Source organism: Moschus berezovskii, chromosome 8 (assembly GCF_049115385.1).
Source record: "Moschus berezovskii isolate FMDL1 chromosome 8, NW_MosBer_1.0, whole genome shotgun sequence".
NCBI lineage: Eukaryota > Metazoa > Chordata > Mammalia > Artiodactyla > Moschidae > Moschus > Moschus berezovskii.
In genome coordinates this window covers 90350051-90366822 of record NC_142467.1, presented here as the reverse complement: position 1 = coordinate 90366822, position 16772 = coordinate 90350051, and the positions used below count along the sequence as shown (strand labels likewise).

The window sequence follows — 16772 nt, the reverse complement described above, 5'->3', positions numbered from 1 at the left end:
ATTGTATAGTTTTTTTATAAGTGATTTCTGTATTTCCTTATTAAGTTTATATTTTGGTATTTATAGTTTTGCTTGCATTATTAATGGAGTTTTAAAAGTTATTTTTTATAGTGTTTTATTTATATATTTTATAATTAACCATGGTACTTAATTTCCATTTTATAATATTTTAGATTGCTTTTATTGCATATTAAGTATGTTAACCTTTTGTGTGTCTAGTATTTTTTATACCCCACCTTTTAAAAAATTCAGTTCATCTTTTAAAATAAAAATATCAGTATTTTCTTTAAGAGTGCTTTTTCTTTTGATTTGCGTAGAAATCTTTTTTCCAGACAAATACATAAAAACTCAAATTTTCTTTGAGTACTACTGCAGTTTTTATTTTTTCCAAAGAGCTACCCAGGGGCTCTAACACTTTTTTTTTTAATGAATCACTTCTGTATCTTACTTCATTTTTTAATATATTCAAGTGATAATATCTTTAAAGTTTTTTATGTCTGTTATCTAATATCAGTTTCAAAAATTTGTTTTTTTTTTTTTTTAATATTCCGTAATTTTAGCGTTACTCTTCAGTAGGTGTAATTTTGGGGCTCCCCTGGTGGCTCAGTGGTAAAGAATCTGTCTGTAATGCAGGAGACCCAGGTTCAGTTCCTGGGTTGGGAAGATCCCCTGGAGGAGGGCATGGCAACCCACTCCAGTGTTCTTGCCTAGAGAATCCCCATGGACAGAGGAGCCTGGTGGGCTATAGTCCATGGGGTCGCAGGGTCGGGCATGACTGAGCGACTAAGCAGCAGCAGCAAGTGTGGTTTTTCTTTAATTCAGCACATACTAATAGATGTTCAGAACTTGAGATTAGGTAAATATCGTTTATAATCAGTTTTAGAGACTAGTTAAAGGCAGAATTTTTAAAATTATTATCACACTGTGTATTGAGGCCACATATCTGGACAAGTAAAAGAAGGGGTGGGGGTTTGTTTGTTTTTAAGAAAATCTTGAAGTAATAGAATCACAGTTTTTTGGTTAACAGATAAGTTTTTTTGGTTCATTTTTTTCCCCTGTATTGATACATTTTATAACCTTTGCTAAAGAAATATTTTTCTGTTTTTATAGTTTTGGTAAGCAGTTTGGAGGAAAAAGAGGATGTGATTGTCTTGTATTAGAGCCTTCAGAAATGATTGTGGTAAGAACTTTAAAAAATGTTGAATTCCTTTTTGTTACGCTTCACTTTCAACTTTAAATGTAGTGATCTTTTAAATACTCAAAAAGGTTCCATTAATGTGACTTTATAAATGTTTTACTAAGTAGCATCAAACCATATATATTTATATATACCTAGTTTGATGCATTTTCAACCACTTTGAATATTTTTTCTGATTCTTGAGAGAATTTGAAACATGATGCAGTTATATCTAAGTATTACCAATTTGGTGAATCCTTTACTACATTCACCAGAAAATTTAAATAAGAGCTCTGAAAGGGAACCCTGATTTTCCTCTTCAGTGTAGGTAATAATCTTTAAGCATCTGTGTTCTTTAATGTGGACTTGAGAGAAAGAGAAAAAAAAGAGACACGATTTTATCTAAGTAAGAAATGGCTTACATTTTAATATTTTATTTTAAGAGTGTATTTAAGGATTAGTTCTTAACTTTTTCCCAAGAAAGCTAGGTAGTTGATTTAACTTTGGAAAATAAGACTTTTTCCCCTCACCATTTGAAGAATCCAGAACACAGCTCTCTTTTACCTTGTTCTGAGATGACCTTATTAGAAAACAGCTAATACTGAATGGACACTTTGTTCTACTAGCATCTCATGTAGATGATCATGTCATCTGATTTGATTTAAACTATTGAGAAATGAGGCTGAATTCTTAATATAGCCATTTAATATCAGGGCTCAAAACTAAACTACTTTTTTATTTCTTAGTGTTATAGTCAGATTGACATCTTCAGGTAGATTCTGTGATCTCTTTGCCAAATCGGATCATCTACGTTGTCATGAGCTTAGTGTCCTAAATTTCATATAAGCAACGGGATTTTAAGCTCCTAAAAGGCTGAGATCAGTTTTTATTCCATTTGTGTCTTCGATAGTATTGCAGAGTACTTCCCACATAGTAGATAAATATTCAGTAAATTTTACTGGTTCTCAAATTTGTTCAAGGCTTAGACTATGTATTGTATTATGTTTATTTTCTTTACGTGTTGGTATACATTGCTAAAGCTGAACTGCAATACTTTGGCCACCTCATGCGACGAGTTGACTCACTGGAAAAGACTCTGATGCTGGGAAAGGTTGGGGGCGGGAGGAGATGGGGACGACAGAGAATGAGATGGCTGGATGGCATCACCGACTCTGTGGACATGAGTTTGAGTGAACTCCGGGAGTTGGTGATAGGGAGGCCTGGCGTGCTGTGATTCATGGGGTTGCAGAGAGTCAGACACGACTGAGCGACTGAACTGAACTGAACTGAACTGATACATGGCATATCTATTAAGGCCTCAGAACTCTTTCTTTTAAATAAGTGCATTGAGAGACATGGCAGGAAAACTGGTTCAGGCAATAGGGTTTTCTCATTTATTTGTGATGTGTGTTTCTCATGCTTTATGGAGAAAGTATGGTGCTTTTGCTATAGTGTTTTCATATGCAATTGACCCTTAGACAACATGGATTTGAACTGCTCAGTCCACTTATGCAGGTGTTTTTCAGTAGTAAATTCTGCAATACTACAGTCTGGTTGGTTGAATCCACATATACAGAGGGCACACTATAAGTTATATGTGAATTAAGCAACACCTTGTACATACTTTTGTTTTATTGTGGTAAAATACACTTAAGATGAAATTTACTGTCTTAGCCATTTTTGAATGTAGAGTTCAATTTATTAAGTTAATTATTATTTATATCTATTAAGTTTCATTTTGAATTAAAGGGAAGAATTGTTCTTATCTTGCCCCAAGCCTGGAGCTAACCTTTTCTGTGAGGAGATCTGCTTGCTTTTAGTGGAAAGCAGTATTGGGAAGCCAAGATCTGGCAGCTGATTGTTTTCATTGCTTTAGGTGCCTCAGTGCTTGTAGGGCCTTTCAATGAACAGAGCTAGAAAATATACATCTGAGTGTATATATACACACAGACACATACGTACACACTCACATATGAACCTCTGTATTTATTTCTTTTATATATATCTATCTATAAAACCAAGAGTTAACTCTCACATTCTCTTTTGTTTATTTGTACCTTCTTTCACTAAATGGTGAGAAACTTGGTCTCCATTATCATCAAAATATTTACTTAAGACACTTTTAAAATCGCTTGCTTATAGCAGTGTAGAAAGCACCACTAGCTAGAGTATTAACATATACACTTAGTTTAAGTGTACAGTTTATTGATATTCCAAATGTATACCACTTATAACCTGTCTCTAACAAAATATGAAATATTTGCATCACCTACCTTACAAAGTAAGGAAATATTCAGAGAATTATAGGGGCCTTGCAAAAGGACAGAGAAAGGCCAGTGGGAGAACTAAATTAAAGGATCTCCCTTTGGCCAAATATGGGACTATGTGAGAATCCAAATAAAAATGTGTAGTAATTAATGGTACCCTCCTGTATAATAAAGAATTTATAAATTCTAATAATTATGAATGAATGAAAAGGAGAATTTCTTCCTGATAGTCAGATGCCAACTTATATGTCTTAAAGGAATGATTAAGTTAGAAAATAATTAATGCTAAAACTTGTGACTAATGTTCATTGAGAAATGGGATACTTACATAATAATCTCATTTTATGTCCCCACAAATCATTTATGAAGGGAAAAATTACCAAATTTTTGATGGAGAAACAGAAGGATACGATACCACTGTAACAAAAATTATTGCTACTGCGATCAGTATAGGCGTAACGTGATACCATACTACTCCTGATACAATGCACCGAAGAGAACAGAACATCATCTCTGAGAAATATGCCTGCTGGAAGTGCATGCCTGAAACTAATCATTAAGAAATATCAGACAGACCAAATGGAAGACATTTTTCAAATTGTTGACTTATATTATTCAAATTGTTGGTTTATATTCTTCAAATATCCCAATGTCAAGAAACATCACAGAAAGACTGAGAAACTGTTTCATGTTAAAGGAGAAAAAAAGATTTAACTAAATGGAATGCTTTTTATCTTGCGTTAAATCTTGGAGGCAGGAGAGGGTCATAGCTATAACTCATGATGTTGGCACAGTTGAGATTTGAACTTGCACGGTGGTCAGTGGTCCCCAACCTTTTTGGCACCAGCTTCATGGGTGGACAATATTTCCAGCCACTGGGGTGGGTGGTAATGGTTTTGAGATTATTTAAACTCATTACATTTATTGTACACTTTATTTCTCTTGATATTACTACATCATTTCCACCTCAGATCATCAGGCATTAGATCCCCAACAGTGGTTGGGGATACCTGGCTTAGATACTATTGAATTTCCTGTTTTTGATTATTTTTGGGGGGGTTGTGTAAGATAAAGTTTTTGTTCTAAGGAAATACATGTTGACACATTTTAGGGTCAAGAATCACTTTCTCTTCAATTTATACTCAGTGTTTCAGAAAAAGAAAAAGTATGTGCATATATACAGTTAAGAAAAAATCACCCAAAAAGTCACATCAACTGTATATATTTATGATTGGTAATTTTTTAAATTCTATAACTCTATCATATTGGTGAGCATTATAGGTAAAAATGCATTATGAGTAATAGAAAATAATCTAAAATAATATTAGGATTTTTCTTTCTAAAGTTTTTGAGGATTTTATTTTCATTCCACCATTTGATGAATCTTTTTTTTTTTTAGTTTTTGACTACTGTTACATCCTTTGAAATACAAAATTGTACTTAACGTTTTGTAACAGTACAGATCTTTGATACCTCAGTGTATCTTTTAGGTGAAATTATTTACAGTTCATAAAAATGCTTGGTCCCAGTGTACTTGGACAAGTATGTACATATGTATTTGGTCTGAGTATACATAAGTAACATGTTTACTATTTTGACAAGTTCTATCAAATGGTTTTATTATGTATATATTTCTACAAATGTCGTGAGTAACCGCTGGTGATTGGGAATGCCTGTTTCTGAACACCTTCCTTGTTACCTGATAGGTTAGTCATCTCAATCTGATACATAATACTGAAATCGTATTTTAATTTGTGCATATTCTCATATGCTTTATGGAAGGCTTATTTTTATTATCCATGTCTCTTGCCAGTTTTTCTACTTGGGTTATTCTTTATTTGTGTTCATAAGAACTTTTTATTACTATATAAATGAACACTTTTGTTATAAGAGATTGTTTATCATTTTATAACTAGGCTAAAGTGAATTTTACTCCTTGAAGAGGTTCTCTCAGGGTTACTTGAGATTCTGTCTCCTGAGCTTGAAGTCCTAAAAAATTCCTACCAACTAAAACGTAACTCTCAAAAAATTGAAGTGAGTTTTGTGTCTATTACAATTTATTTTTATTCTATTGAGTTTTTTTCCTCTTACAACTTTTTGGTTTGAAGTCACACTAGAAAGACCTTCTGATGACAGGATTATTGAAGTTTTAAAATCTGTATTACTTTATTGAATTTTATCAGTTCATTGATTTAATTAAACTTTTAAATCTTACTTCTTCTGGGCAACTGAAGACAGTGGTAAACACTTAACTACCTGTCTCCAAATTTCCTCCAAAACCAATGTAGTACTAAAAGAAGGGTGTAAGAAATCTATGCACAAACCATGCTCACAACACAAGTTGAAAACAGAGGATGTTCAAACTTGAAAATAATTGTAAATATAAAGAGAGAAATCACCAGTTCCCAGCTTGTTATCTCTCACACTTCATCTCTACTCCCAACCCTCCAGCAAAACTTTATGATGAGTAAAGGCCAACTATCTAGATCTATAGAAAACCCAGAAAATGGAAGCTGGCAAATGGAGAAATGGTTGGCCTACACTGCAAGAAGACTAATTCTACACTAAGTGTAAAATACGTGTGTACATATGCATATGTCAGAACAGAAACTACGTTATTTAAAATTATGAGTAATTTGCAGAATAGTCATCTACATGCAGAGTTCAGGATTAAGACAAAAGGTTTTAAAAAGGGAACAAGCCCCTTTGGCATTTAAGTGCTGAAGAAGCACATGGGTAAATTTTAAGTTCCTGCAAGCCGAAGTGAACATAAAATCAGGTTTTGCAATCTCTCCTTCCACTAGCAAAATGAAAAAAATAGCTTAAAACATCTGTTCTTCAAAGTATTTGACAAAAGTGAGTGTGCTTAGTCACTTAGTCATATCTGACTCTTTGTGACCCCATGGACTATACAGTCCATGGAATTCTCCAGGCCAGAATACTGGAGGTGGGTATCTTTTCCCTTCTCCAGGGGATCTTCCTAACCCAGGGATGGAACCCAGGTCTTCTGCGTTGCAGGTGGATTTCTTACCAGCTGAGCCACAAAGGAAGCCCAAGAATACTGGAGTGGGTAGCCTATCCCTTCTGCAGCGTATCTTCCCAACCCAGGAATCATATCGGGATCTCCTGCATTGCAGGCGATTCTTTACCAACTGAGCTATCAGGGAAGCCCATTTGACAAAAGAGGTGCTATTAAATGAGGGATTTCATAAGACATCCTAGTATCACAAAAATGTAAAAAAGGAAACTTGACAAATCTATGTATCGCTGTTATAAAAATGATAATTCTTACATGTCAGCTAAGAAAAAGTTTTTCCCTGTCCTAGTCATGCAGGTGAAAAGTGTGGCTGCACTCCAGACAGAATTAAGTATATTCAGGCAACTAATTGAGGATATTGAAAAACAAAAAGCATGTAGAATCAGAAATTTAAAAACCAAGAAAAGAAAATGCTCCCCCTCCAAAAAAAAAAGTAAAAAGAGTATGAATTTAGTAAGGAATGGATAACAGATCTTTCAGAAAAAAATGAATTACAAGGCCCCCCAGGGAAAATCAATTCAAATGAAAATTTAATAAGGGGTATTGAAGAAGGTCAGGAAAGAACCATGTAAATGAAAATGATACACAGAATAAAGTAAAAGTGTCAGAAATACTGTTACATACTTGAAAGTCACTAAGAGAGCAAATCTTAGACCATCTGACTACAAAAATGAACTGTGTGACATGGAGCTGTTAGCTAAAGCTATGGTGGTAATCACCTTGTAATATGTAAATGTATCAACAGTGTTGTACACCTTAAGCTTATACATTGTTCTATTAGTCTTAAAGCTGGAAAAAAGTGTCAGAAAATAGTGTGAGAAATAATTGTAAGAAATAAAGGAAAACAATGCAAGGATCAAAGGACATTTAAAAGGTTTAAGTACAGAAGTAATCCTAAAATAAAAATACAGGTCTTCCTAGGTACCAAAAAATATTTTTTTTATTAAAAAGCAAGGAATATTTCTCAGAGAAATAAGTATAACAAAATATACCTAAAATGTTCAGAGTTGAGACTGAAAATAGATTAGTCATACCAATAAATGTGAATGTGCTTAATCCACCTTAAGGCTACACCTTGAAAATTATAAACTTATCAAACAACTTTCTGTCAAAGGATAAGTGCACACTGAAAATGATAGAATTTTCAAAGTAACCATAGTAAAAATATACTATGTATCAACCTGTGGAATACATCTAAAAGTGATCACAAACTAAAGAGAATAAGCAGACAAGCTGAAACTCCAATACTTTGGCCACCTCATGCAACGAGTTGACTCACTGGAAAAGACTCTGATACTGGGAGGGATTGGGGGTGGGAGAAGGAGGGGACTACAGAGAATGAGATGGCTGGATGGCATCACCGACTCGATGGACATGAGTTTGAGTGAACTCCGGGAGTTGGTGATGGACAGGGAGGCCTGGCGTGCTGTGATTCATGGGGTTGCGGAGAGTCAGACACGACTGAGCGACTGAACTGAATATGAACCAGCTCTCAGGAGATCCAAATATTCTAGATAACATATAGACATTTTAGCAGAAGATTAGAAAATATAAAATGAAAAAATTAATCCCAAACTCTTCAACTTGAAACATAACTGAAAATCTCATCTAGATTAAAAAGAAGGTAAATCTTAGCTGAATAGAGACTTAGGGAATGATAAGCAGGAAGAAGATAAGAGTCGCCTCTTTAAACAATAGTGGTTTGGAGAGGGAGGAACAAGATGGCGGAGGAATAGGACGGCGAGACCACTCTCTCCTCCACAAATTCATCAAAAGAACATTTGAACACGAGTAAAGTCCACAAAACAACTTCTGAATGCTGGCAGAGGACGTCAGGCACCCAGAAAAGCAGCCCATTGTCTTCGAAAGGAGAACAGGACTGAACAACTGAGCCTTAAAAAGTGTCCACCCACCCCCTAGTATCAGGGCGGAAATTAGACACTGAAGAGACCAGCAGACAGAAGCTAAAACAGAGGGAACCACCTTGAAAATGACAGATAGAGACGTCTAGGGACTACTCCAAGAGTAAGACCAAAAACCAGAGGCAAGAGGCTTAAGCCCGAATCCTGAGAACACCAGAGAAGTCCTGACTCCAGGGAACATTAATCGGTAGGAGCTCATCAAACGTCTCCATACCTACGCTAAACCCAAGGGTCAACAAGTTCCAGAGCAAGACATACCACGCAAATTCTCCAGTAACACAGGAAACTAGCCCTGAGCTTCAATATACAGGCTGCCCAAACACTCCAAACCCACTGACATCTCATAACTCATTACTGGACACTTCGTTGCACGCCAGAGAGAAGAAATCCAGCTCCACCCACCAGAACACCGACACAGGCTTCCATAACCAGGGAACCTTGACAAGTCACCTGTCCAACCCCACACACAGCAAGGAAACTACATAATAAAGAGAACTCCACAAACGGCCAGAAGAGGGAAAGGCCATCCCAAGCAAAGCATTATAAGCAAGATGAAGAAGCAGAGAAATACCCAGCAAGTAAAGGAACAAGATAAATGCCCACCAACACAAACAAAAGAGGAAGATATAGGGAATCTACATGAAAAAGAATTTCGAATTTTGGTAGTGAAAATGATTCAAAATCTTGAAAGCAAAATGGAGTTACAGATAAATAACCTGGAGAAAAGGATTGAGAAGATGGAAGAAAGGTTTAATAAGGACTTAGAGGAAATAAAAAAGAGTCAATATACAATGAATAATACAATAGATGAGATCAGAAACACTCTGGAGGGAACAAACAGTAGAATAACAGAGGCAGAAGACAGGATAAGCGAACTAGAAGATAGAATTGTAGAAATAAATGAAACAGAGAGGAAAAAAGAAAAACAAAAGAAATGAGAACAATATTAGAGACGTCTGGGACAATGTTAAACGCTCCAACATTCGAATCATAGGAATCCCTGAAGAAGAAGACAAAAAGAAAGACCATGAAAGAATACTTGAGGAGATAATAGTTGAAAACTTCCCTAAAATAGGGAAAGAAATAATCACCCAAGTCCAAGAAACCCAGAGAGTCCCCAACAGGATAAACCCAAGGCGAAATACTCCTAGACACATATTAATCAAATTAACAAAGATCAAACACAAAGAACAAATATTAAAAGCAGCAAGGGAAAAACAGCAAATAACACACAAGGGGATTCCCATAAGGATAACAGCTGATCTTTCAACAGAAACTCTTCAGGCCAGGAGGGAATGGCAAGACATACTTAGAGTGACGAAAGAAAATAACCTACATCCCAGACTACTGTACCCAGCAAGGATCTCATTCAAATATGAAGGAGAAATCAAAAGCTTTACAGACAAGCAAAAGCTGAGAGAATTCAGCATCACCAAACCAGCTCTCCAACAAATGCTAAAGGATCTTTTCTAGACAGGAAACACAGAAAGGGTGTATAAACTCGAACCCATAGCAATGAAGAAAATGGCTACAGGATCGTACTTATCAATAATTACCTTAAACGTAAATGGGTTGAATGCCCCAACCAAAAGACAAAGGCTGGCTGAATGGATACAAAAACTAGACCCCCATATATGTTGTCTGCAAGAGACCCACCTCAAAACGAGGGACACATACAGACTGAAAGTGAAGGGCTGGAAAAAGATATTCCATGCAAATAGAGACCAAAAGAAAGCAGGAGTAGCAGTAAGAGACAAAGAAGGAAACTACATAATGATCAAAGGATCAATCCAAGATGAAGATATAACAATTATAAATATTTATGCACCCAACATAGGAGCACCGCAATATGTAAGACAATTACTAACAAGTATGAAAGGGGAAATTAACAATAATGCAATAATAGTGGGAGATTTTAATACCCCACTTACATCTATGGATAGATCAACTAAACAGAAAATTAACAAGGAAACACAATCTTTAAATGATACAATAGACCAGTTAGACCTAATTGATATCTATAGGACATTTCACCCCAAAACAATGAATTTCACCTTTTTCTCAAGTGCACATGGAACCTTTTCCAGGATAGATCACATCCTGGGCCATAAATCTAGCCTTGGTAAATTCAAAAAAGTTGAAATCATTCCATGCATCTTTTCTGACCACAATGCAGTAAAATTAGATCTCAATTATGGGAGAAAAACTATTAAACATGCCAACATATGGAGGCTGAACAACACGCTGCTGAACAACGAACAAATCATAGAAGAAATCAAAAGAGAAATCAAAATATGCATAGAAATGAATGAAAATGAAAACACAACAACCCAAAACCTCTGGGACACTGTAAAAGCAGTGCTAAGGGGGAAGTTCATAGCAATACAGGCACACTTCAAGAAACAAGAAAAAAGTCAACTAAATAACCTAACTCTACATCTAAAGCAACTAGAAAAGGAAGAAATGAAGAACCCCAGGGTCAGTAGAAGGAAAGAAATTGTAAAAATCAGGGCAGAGATAAATGCAAAAGAAACAAAAGAGACTATAGCAAAAATCAACAAAGCCAAAAGCTGGTTCTTTGAGAAGGTAAATAAAATTGACAAACCACTAGCCAGACTTATCAAGAAACAAAGGGAGAAGAACCAAATCAATAAAATTAGAAATGAAAATGGAGAGATCACAACTGACAACACAGAAATACAAAGGATTATTAGAGAATACTGTCAGCAATTATATGGCAATAAAATGAATAACCTGGAAGAAATGGACAAATTCCTAGAAAAATACAACTTTCCAAAACTGAGCCAGGAAGAAATAGAAAATCTGAACAGACCCATCACAAGCACGGAAATTGAAACTGTAATCAAAAATCTCCCAGCAAACAAAAGCCCAGGTCCAGACGGCTTCACAGCTGAATTCTACCAAAAATTTAGGGAAGAGCTAACACCTATTCTACTCAAACTCTTCCAGAAAATCGCTGAGGAAGGGAAACTTCCAAACTCATTCTATGAGGCCACCATCACCCTAATCCCAAAACCTGGTAAAGACCCCACAAAAAAAGAAAACTACAGGCCAATATCACTGATGAACATAGTTGCAAAAATCCTTAACAAAATTCTAGCAAACAGAATCCAACAACACATTAAGAAGATCATACATCATGACCAAGTGGGCTTTATCCCAGGAATGCAAGGATTCTTCAATATCCGCAAATCAGTCAACGTAATACACCACATTAACAAACTGAAAAATAAAAATCATGATTATCTCAATAGATGCAGAGAAAGCCTTCGACAAAATTCAACATCCATTTATGATAAAAACCCTCCAGAAAGTGGGAATAGAAGGGACATACCTCAACATAATAAAAGCTATATATGACAAACCCACAGCAAACATTATCCTCAATGGTGAAAAACTGAAAGCATTTCCCCTAAAGTCAGGAACAAGACAAGGGTGCCCACTCTCACCACTACTATTCAACATAGTTCTGGAAGTTTTGGCTACAGCAATCAGAGCAGAAAAAGACATAAAAGGAATACAAATTGGAAAAGAAGAAGTAAAACTTTCACTGTTCGCCGATGACATGATCCTCTACACAGAAAACCCTAGAGACTCTACCAGAAAACTACTAGAGCTAATCAATGATTACAGTAACGTTGCAGGATATAAAATCAACACACAGAAATCCCTTGCATTCCTATACACTAATAATGAGAAAATTGAAAGAGAAATTAAGGAAACTATTCCATTCACTGTTGCAACGAAAAGAATTAAATACTTAGGAATATATCTACCTAAGGAAACAAAAGACTTGTACATAGAAAACTATAAAACACTACTGAAAGCAATCAAAGAGGACACTAATAGATGGAGAAATATACCATGTTCATGGATTGGAAGAATAAATATTGTAAAAATGAGTATACTACCCAAAATAATTTATACATTCAATGCAATCCCTATCAAGCTACCAAAGATGTTTTTCACAGAACTAGAACAAATAATCTCACAATTTGTATGGAAATACAAAAAACCTCGAATAGCCAAAGCAATCTTGAGGAAGAAGAATGGAACTGGGGGAATTAACCTGCCAGACTTCAGGCTCTACTACAAAGCCACAGTCATCAAGACAGTATGGTACTGGCATAAAGACAGAAATATAGATCAATGGAACAAAATAGAAAGCCCAGAGATAAATCCACTCATCTATGGTCACCTCATCTTTGACAAAGGAGGCAAGAATATAAAATGGAGAAAAGACAGTCTCTTTAACAAGTGGTGCTGGGAAAACTGGTCAGCCACTTGTAAAAGAATGAAACTAGAACACTTCCTAACACCATACACCAAAATAAACTCCAAATGGATTAGAGAGCTAAATGTAAGACCAGAAACTATAAAACTCCTAGAGGAGAACGTAGGCAAAACACTCTCCGACATAAATCACAGCAGGATCCTCCATGACCCACCTCCCAGAATATTGGAAATAAAAGCAAAAATAAACAAATGGGACCTAATTAAAATCAAAAGCTTCTGCACAGCAAAGGAAACTATAAGTAAGGCAAAAAGACAGCCTTCAGAATGGGAGAAAATAATAGCAAATGAAGCAACTGATAAAGGATTAATCTCCAAATTATACAAGCAGCTCCTGCAGCTCAATTCCAGAAAAATAAATGACCCAATCAAAAAATGGGCCAAAGAACTAAACAGAAATTTCTCCAAAGAAGACATAAAGATGGCTAACAAACACATGAAAAAATGCTCAACATCCCTCATAATCAGAGAGATGCAAAGCAAAACCACAATGAGATACCACATCACACCAGTCAGAATGGCTGCTATCCAAAAGTCTACATGCAATAAATGCTGGAGAGGATGTGGAGAGAAAGGAACCCTTTTACACTGTTGGTGGGAATGCAAACTAGTATAGCCACTATGGAGAACAGTATGGAGATTCCTCAAAAAATTGGAAATAGAACTGCCATATGATCCAGCAATCGCATCCTGGGCATACACACCGAGGAAACCAAAATTGAAAGAGACACGTGTACTCCAATGTTCATTGCAGCACTGTTTATAATAGCCAGGACATGGAAGCAACCTAGATGTCCATCTGCAGACGAATGGATAAGAAAGCTTTGGTACATATACACAATGGAGTATTATTCAGCCATTAAAAAGAATACATTTGAATCAGTTCTAATGAGGTGGATGAAACTGGAGCCTATTATACAGAGTGAAGTAAGCCAGAAAGAAAAACACCAATACAGTATACTAACACATATATATGGAATTTAGAAAGATGCAAATGATAACCCTGTATACGAGACAGCAAAAGAGACACAGATGTATAGAACAGTCTTTGGGACTCTATGGGAGAGGGTGAGGGTGGGATGATTTGGGAGAATGGCATTGAAACACGTATGTTGTCATATGTGAAACGAATCACTAGTTCAGGGTCAATGCATGTTATAGGATGCTCGGGGCTGGCATGCGGGGATGACCCAGAGGGAGGATAAAGGGAGGAGGGAGGTGGGAGTGGGGTTCAGGAGGGGTAACTTATGTAAACCCGGGGCAAATTCATATCAATGTATGGCAAAACCAACCAATATAATATTGTAAAATAATTTGCCTCCAATAAAAAATAAATTAACTACAAAAAAAATAAAAATAAAAGGCACTATTTTGTCCATGTCTTTTTAATGGGGTATCTATGAGGAGAGAAGGAGTCAGTAGTTTAATTTTTATAGTAATGCCAATATTATAGAAGTTGTTTATATGTGTCTGTAGAGACACATTACACATAATTGTGTGTATGTCACATGTAATTATAATATATACATAAATTTATAAATCATCTATACGTACATCATTAGGAACCAAGATTATGTAGTATCAGGAAATTGATGGTAATGTTAATATGGTTAAAGCTATTACATATGTAAATATAAAAATACATGTGTATATTATGAAGAGAAATGATTTGTCATTAAGGTAACATTTAAACTGGATGTAAATACATTTATAAATTTTAATTAATATGATACAGTTAATAATATATATATTAAGATCTTTCAGAGTCATTTTTCCCCAATGACTGAGTAAAGCTATAGGGCAAAATTTAAATGGAATATATCATTGTTTGTCTTAAAATTATTTCCCAGGTTGGTTCACCTTATGAAAAAGTGTGTTTCTTAGGGCTGTTCATTGAAAAAGCTTAGAAGTAGTTTTAGTAATTCTTTGTGGCTATAAGAGCGAGCCCAGATTATGGTCAGTAAATATTATTTTCCCCACTATAAGGATATAGAGAAAGTGAAAGTCGCTCAGTCATGTCCAGCTTTGCAACCCCATGGACTATACAGTCCATGGAATTCTTCAGGCCGGAATCCTGGAGTGGGTAGCCTTTCCCTTCTCCAGGGGATCTTCCCAAAACAGGGATTGAACCCAGGTCTCCCACATTGCAGGCGGATTCTTTACCAGCTGAGCCACCAAGGAAATAATAGATTATATCACATGTGGAGTAGGAAATGTATTAGGCTAGCAATTCTTGTCAGAAAGCAAAGAAATATCAAAAAACTATTGCAAATTCTTCAGAAGTTTGTAACTTAAAAGGGATAGCTTGACTATCAAAAAATAGTGTTAAAATTTTTTAGCAGAAAGTGAGTGAGAGTTGCTCAGTGTTGTCTGACTCTGTGACTTCTTGGACTGTAGCCGGCCAGGCTCCTCTGTCCATAGAATTCTCCAGGCAAGAATACTGGAATGGGTTGCCATGCCCTTCTCCAGGGGATCTTCCCAGTCCAGGGATCAAACCTGAGTCTCCCACTTTGTAGGCAGATTCTTTACTGTCTGAGCCACCAGGACAGCTTTTAGCAAGGGGGGATATTGAAATTGAATAAAACCTTTTTTTCTACATTTGTTATAGTGATCTGTGCCTTTTTCTCCTTTGATCTCTTAATATGATTATTAATAGATTTTTGTAATATTAAACTACCCTTTGTTATTGTATTACTTAAAGGCTATGGTGTAATTTAACAGACACAAATCCCATAACACAGACCATGACTGTTAATGGTAACAGTATTTTCAACATTTGAGTAGTCGGTTTTTAGTGATGGGGAATGTTCTGTGCTTAGTTGTTAAGTCGTGAACTGCACTCTGCCAGGCTCCTCTGCCCATGGGATTTCCCAGGCAAGAATACAGAAGTGAATTGCCATTTCCATCTCCAGGGGGTCTTGCCGACTGGGAGGTCAAATCTGTATCTCCTGCATTGGCAAAGCGGATCCTTTACCACTGAACCACCAGGAAAGCCCCTTACATACCCAGTAAAGGCTTGAACTGAGCTATTTGTTTTTTTTTTTCTGTTCTTCTAGGCTTAACTTGATAACTCAGTTTAGGATTCTTGCATTCATTATTTCATAGTGAGATGTTACCTTGTGATTTAATTTCTAGGACTTTCTTTTCATTTATGTATTCAGATTCTGTGGGCCTTGGGACTTCAGAGGTGGCTTAGTGGTAAAGAATCTGTCTGCTAATGCGGGAGACTTTGGTTCGATCCCTTGGTCAGGAAGATCTACTAGAGAAAAAAAATGGCAACACACTGTAGTATTCTTGTCTGGAAAACTCCATGGACCAGAGGAGCCTGCCAAGCTACAGTCCATGGTTTGCATAGAGTCGGACACGTCTTAGCAACTAAACATCAACAGTTCTGTGGACCCTAGTACTTGAAGGCTGTTAACTCTTTTTCTGCATTTGGTGGAAGATTTATTTTTTTAGCCTGAAAAGATTCTGCCATTTGATTGCTGATAGGTTTGGGTTTACTTTTAACACATTATGTCATTTGTATATATTCCGTTTTTTTTTCTCTCATTATTTTTGTTCTCTATATAAGATAGTATGTTCTTTTTTCCACTCTCAACTCCCTCCCCCAATACTCCTTTAGATACAGTGTATTTGGTCTATTATTTTCATGCTAATTATAGGCTACTTAAAAATAACTAAAGTTAGTAAGTTAGCAAAGTTGATTAAAGGTTATTACTGGTGACTATTAACAAAACATAATTGCTTTTGATCAGTATTTTAGTAATACTTACTGATTTCACAAATTTTGTCTGATAGTATTATTTTATGCAGTCTTTGTTTGCTCAGTTTAACCACGTATTTAACGTTTCTTTGCTTTTAGTTATTTCTTGGATTTGAGACCTTACTTATGGTACCATTTGTGTTACATCTTGAGGCACCTCCTTTTACATTTTTCTTTAATAAAGGGGTTTTGATGGTAAACATTTCAGTTGGGTATTTTTTTTTCTTTTTCTTTCTTTTGCCTGAAAATAGCTTTATTTTGTATTATTCTTAAGGATTATTTTGCTATG

The 16772-nt window shown here is 35.8% G+C and overlaps 1 protein-coding gene across 10 annotated transcripts in view; it reads left to right on the top strand.

Moving 5' to 3' along the window:
* The window catches only part of RAPGEF6 (Rap guanine nucleotide exchange factor 6), a 221326-nt gene that overhangs the window by 59103 nt on the left and 145451 nt on the right, over positions 1–16772 (top strand). For 9 of the 10 annotated variants that reach the window (XM_055430393.2, XM_055430398.2, XM_055430392.2 and 6 more), the window contains one exon: positions 1111–1180. The exons of the other annotated variant lie outside the window; for it this stretch is intronic. In XM_055430393.2, the coding sequence (XP_055286368.2) occupies positions 1111–1180 (70 nt within the window). The remainder of the gene's footprint in view (positions 1–1110; positions 1181–16772) is intronic. 10 annotated transcript variants of the gene reach the window in all.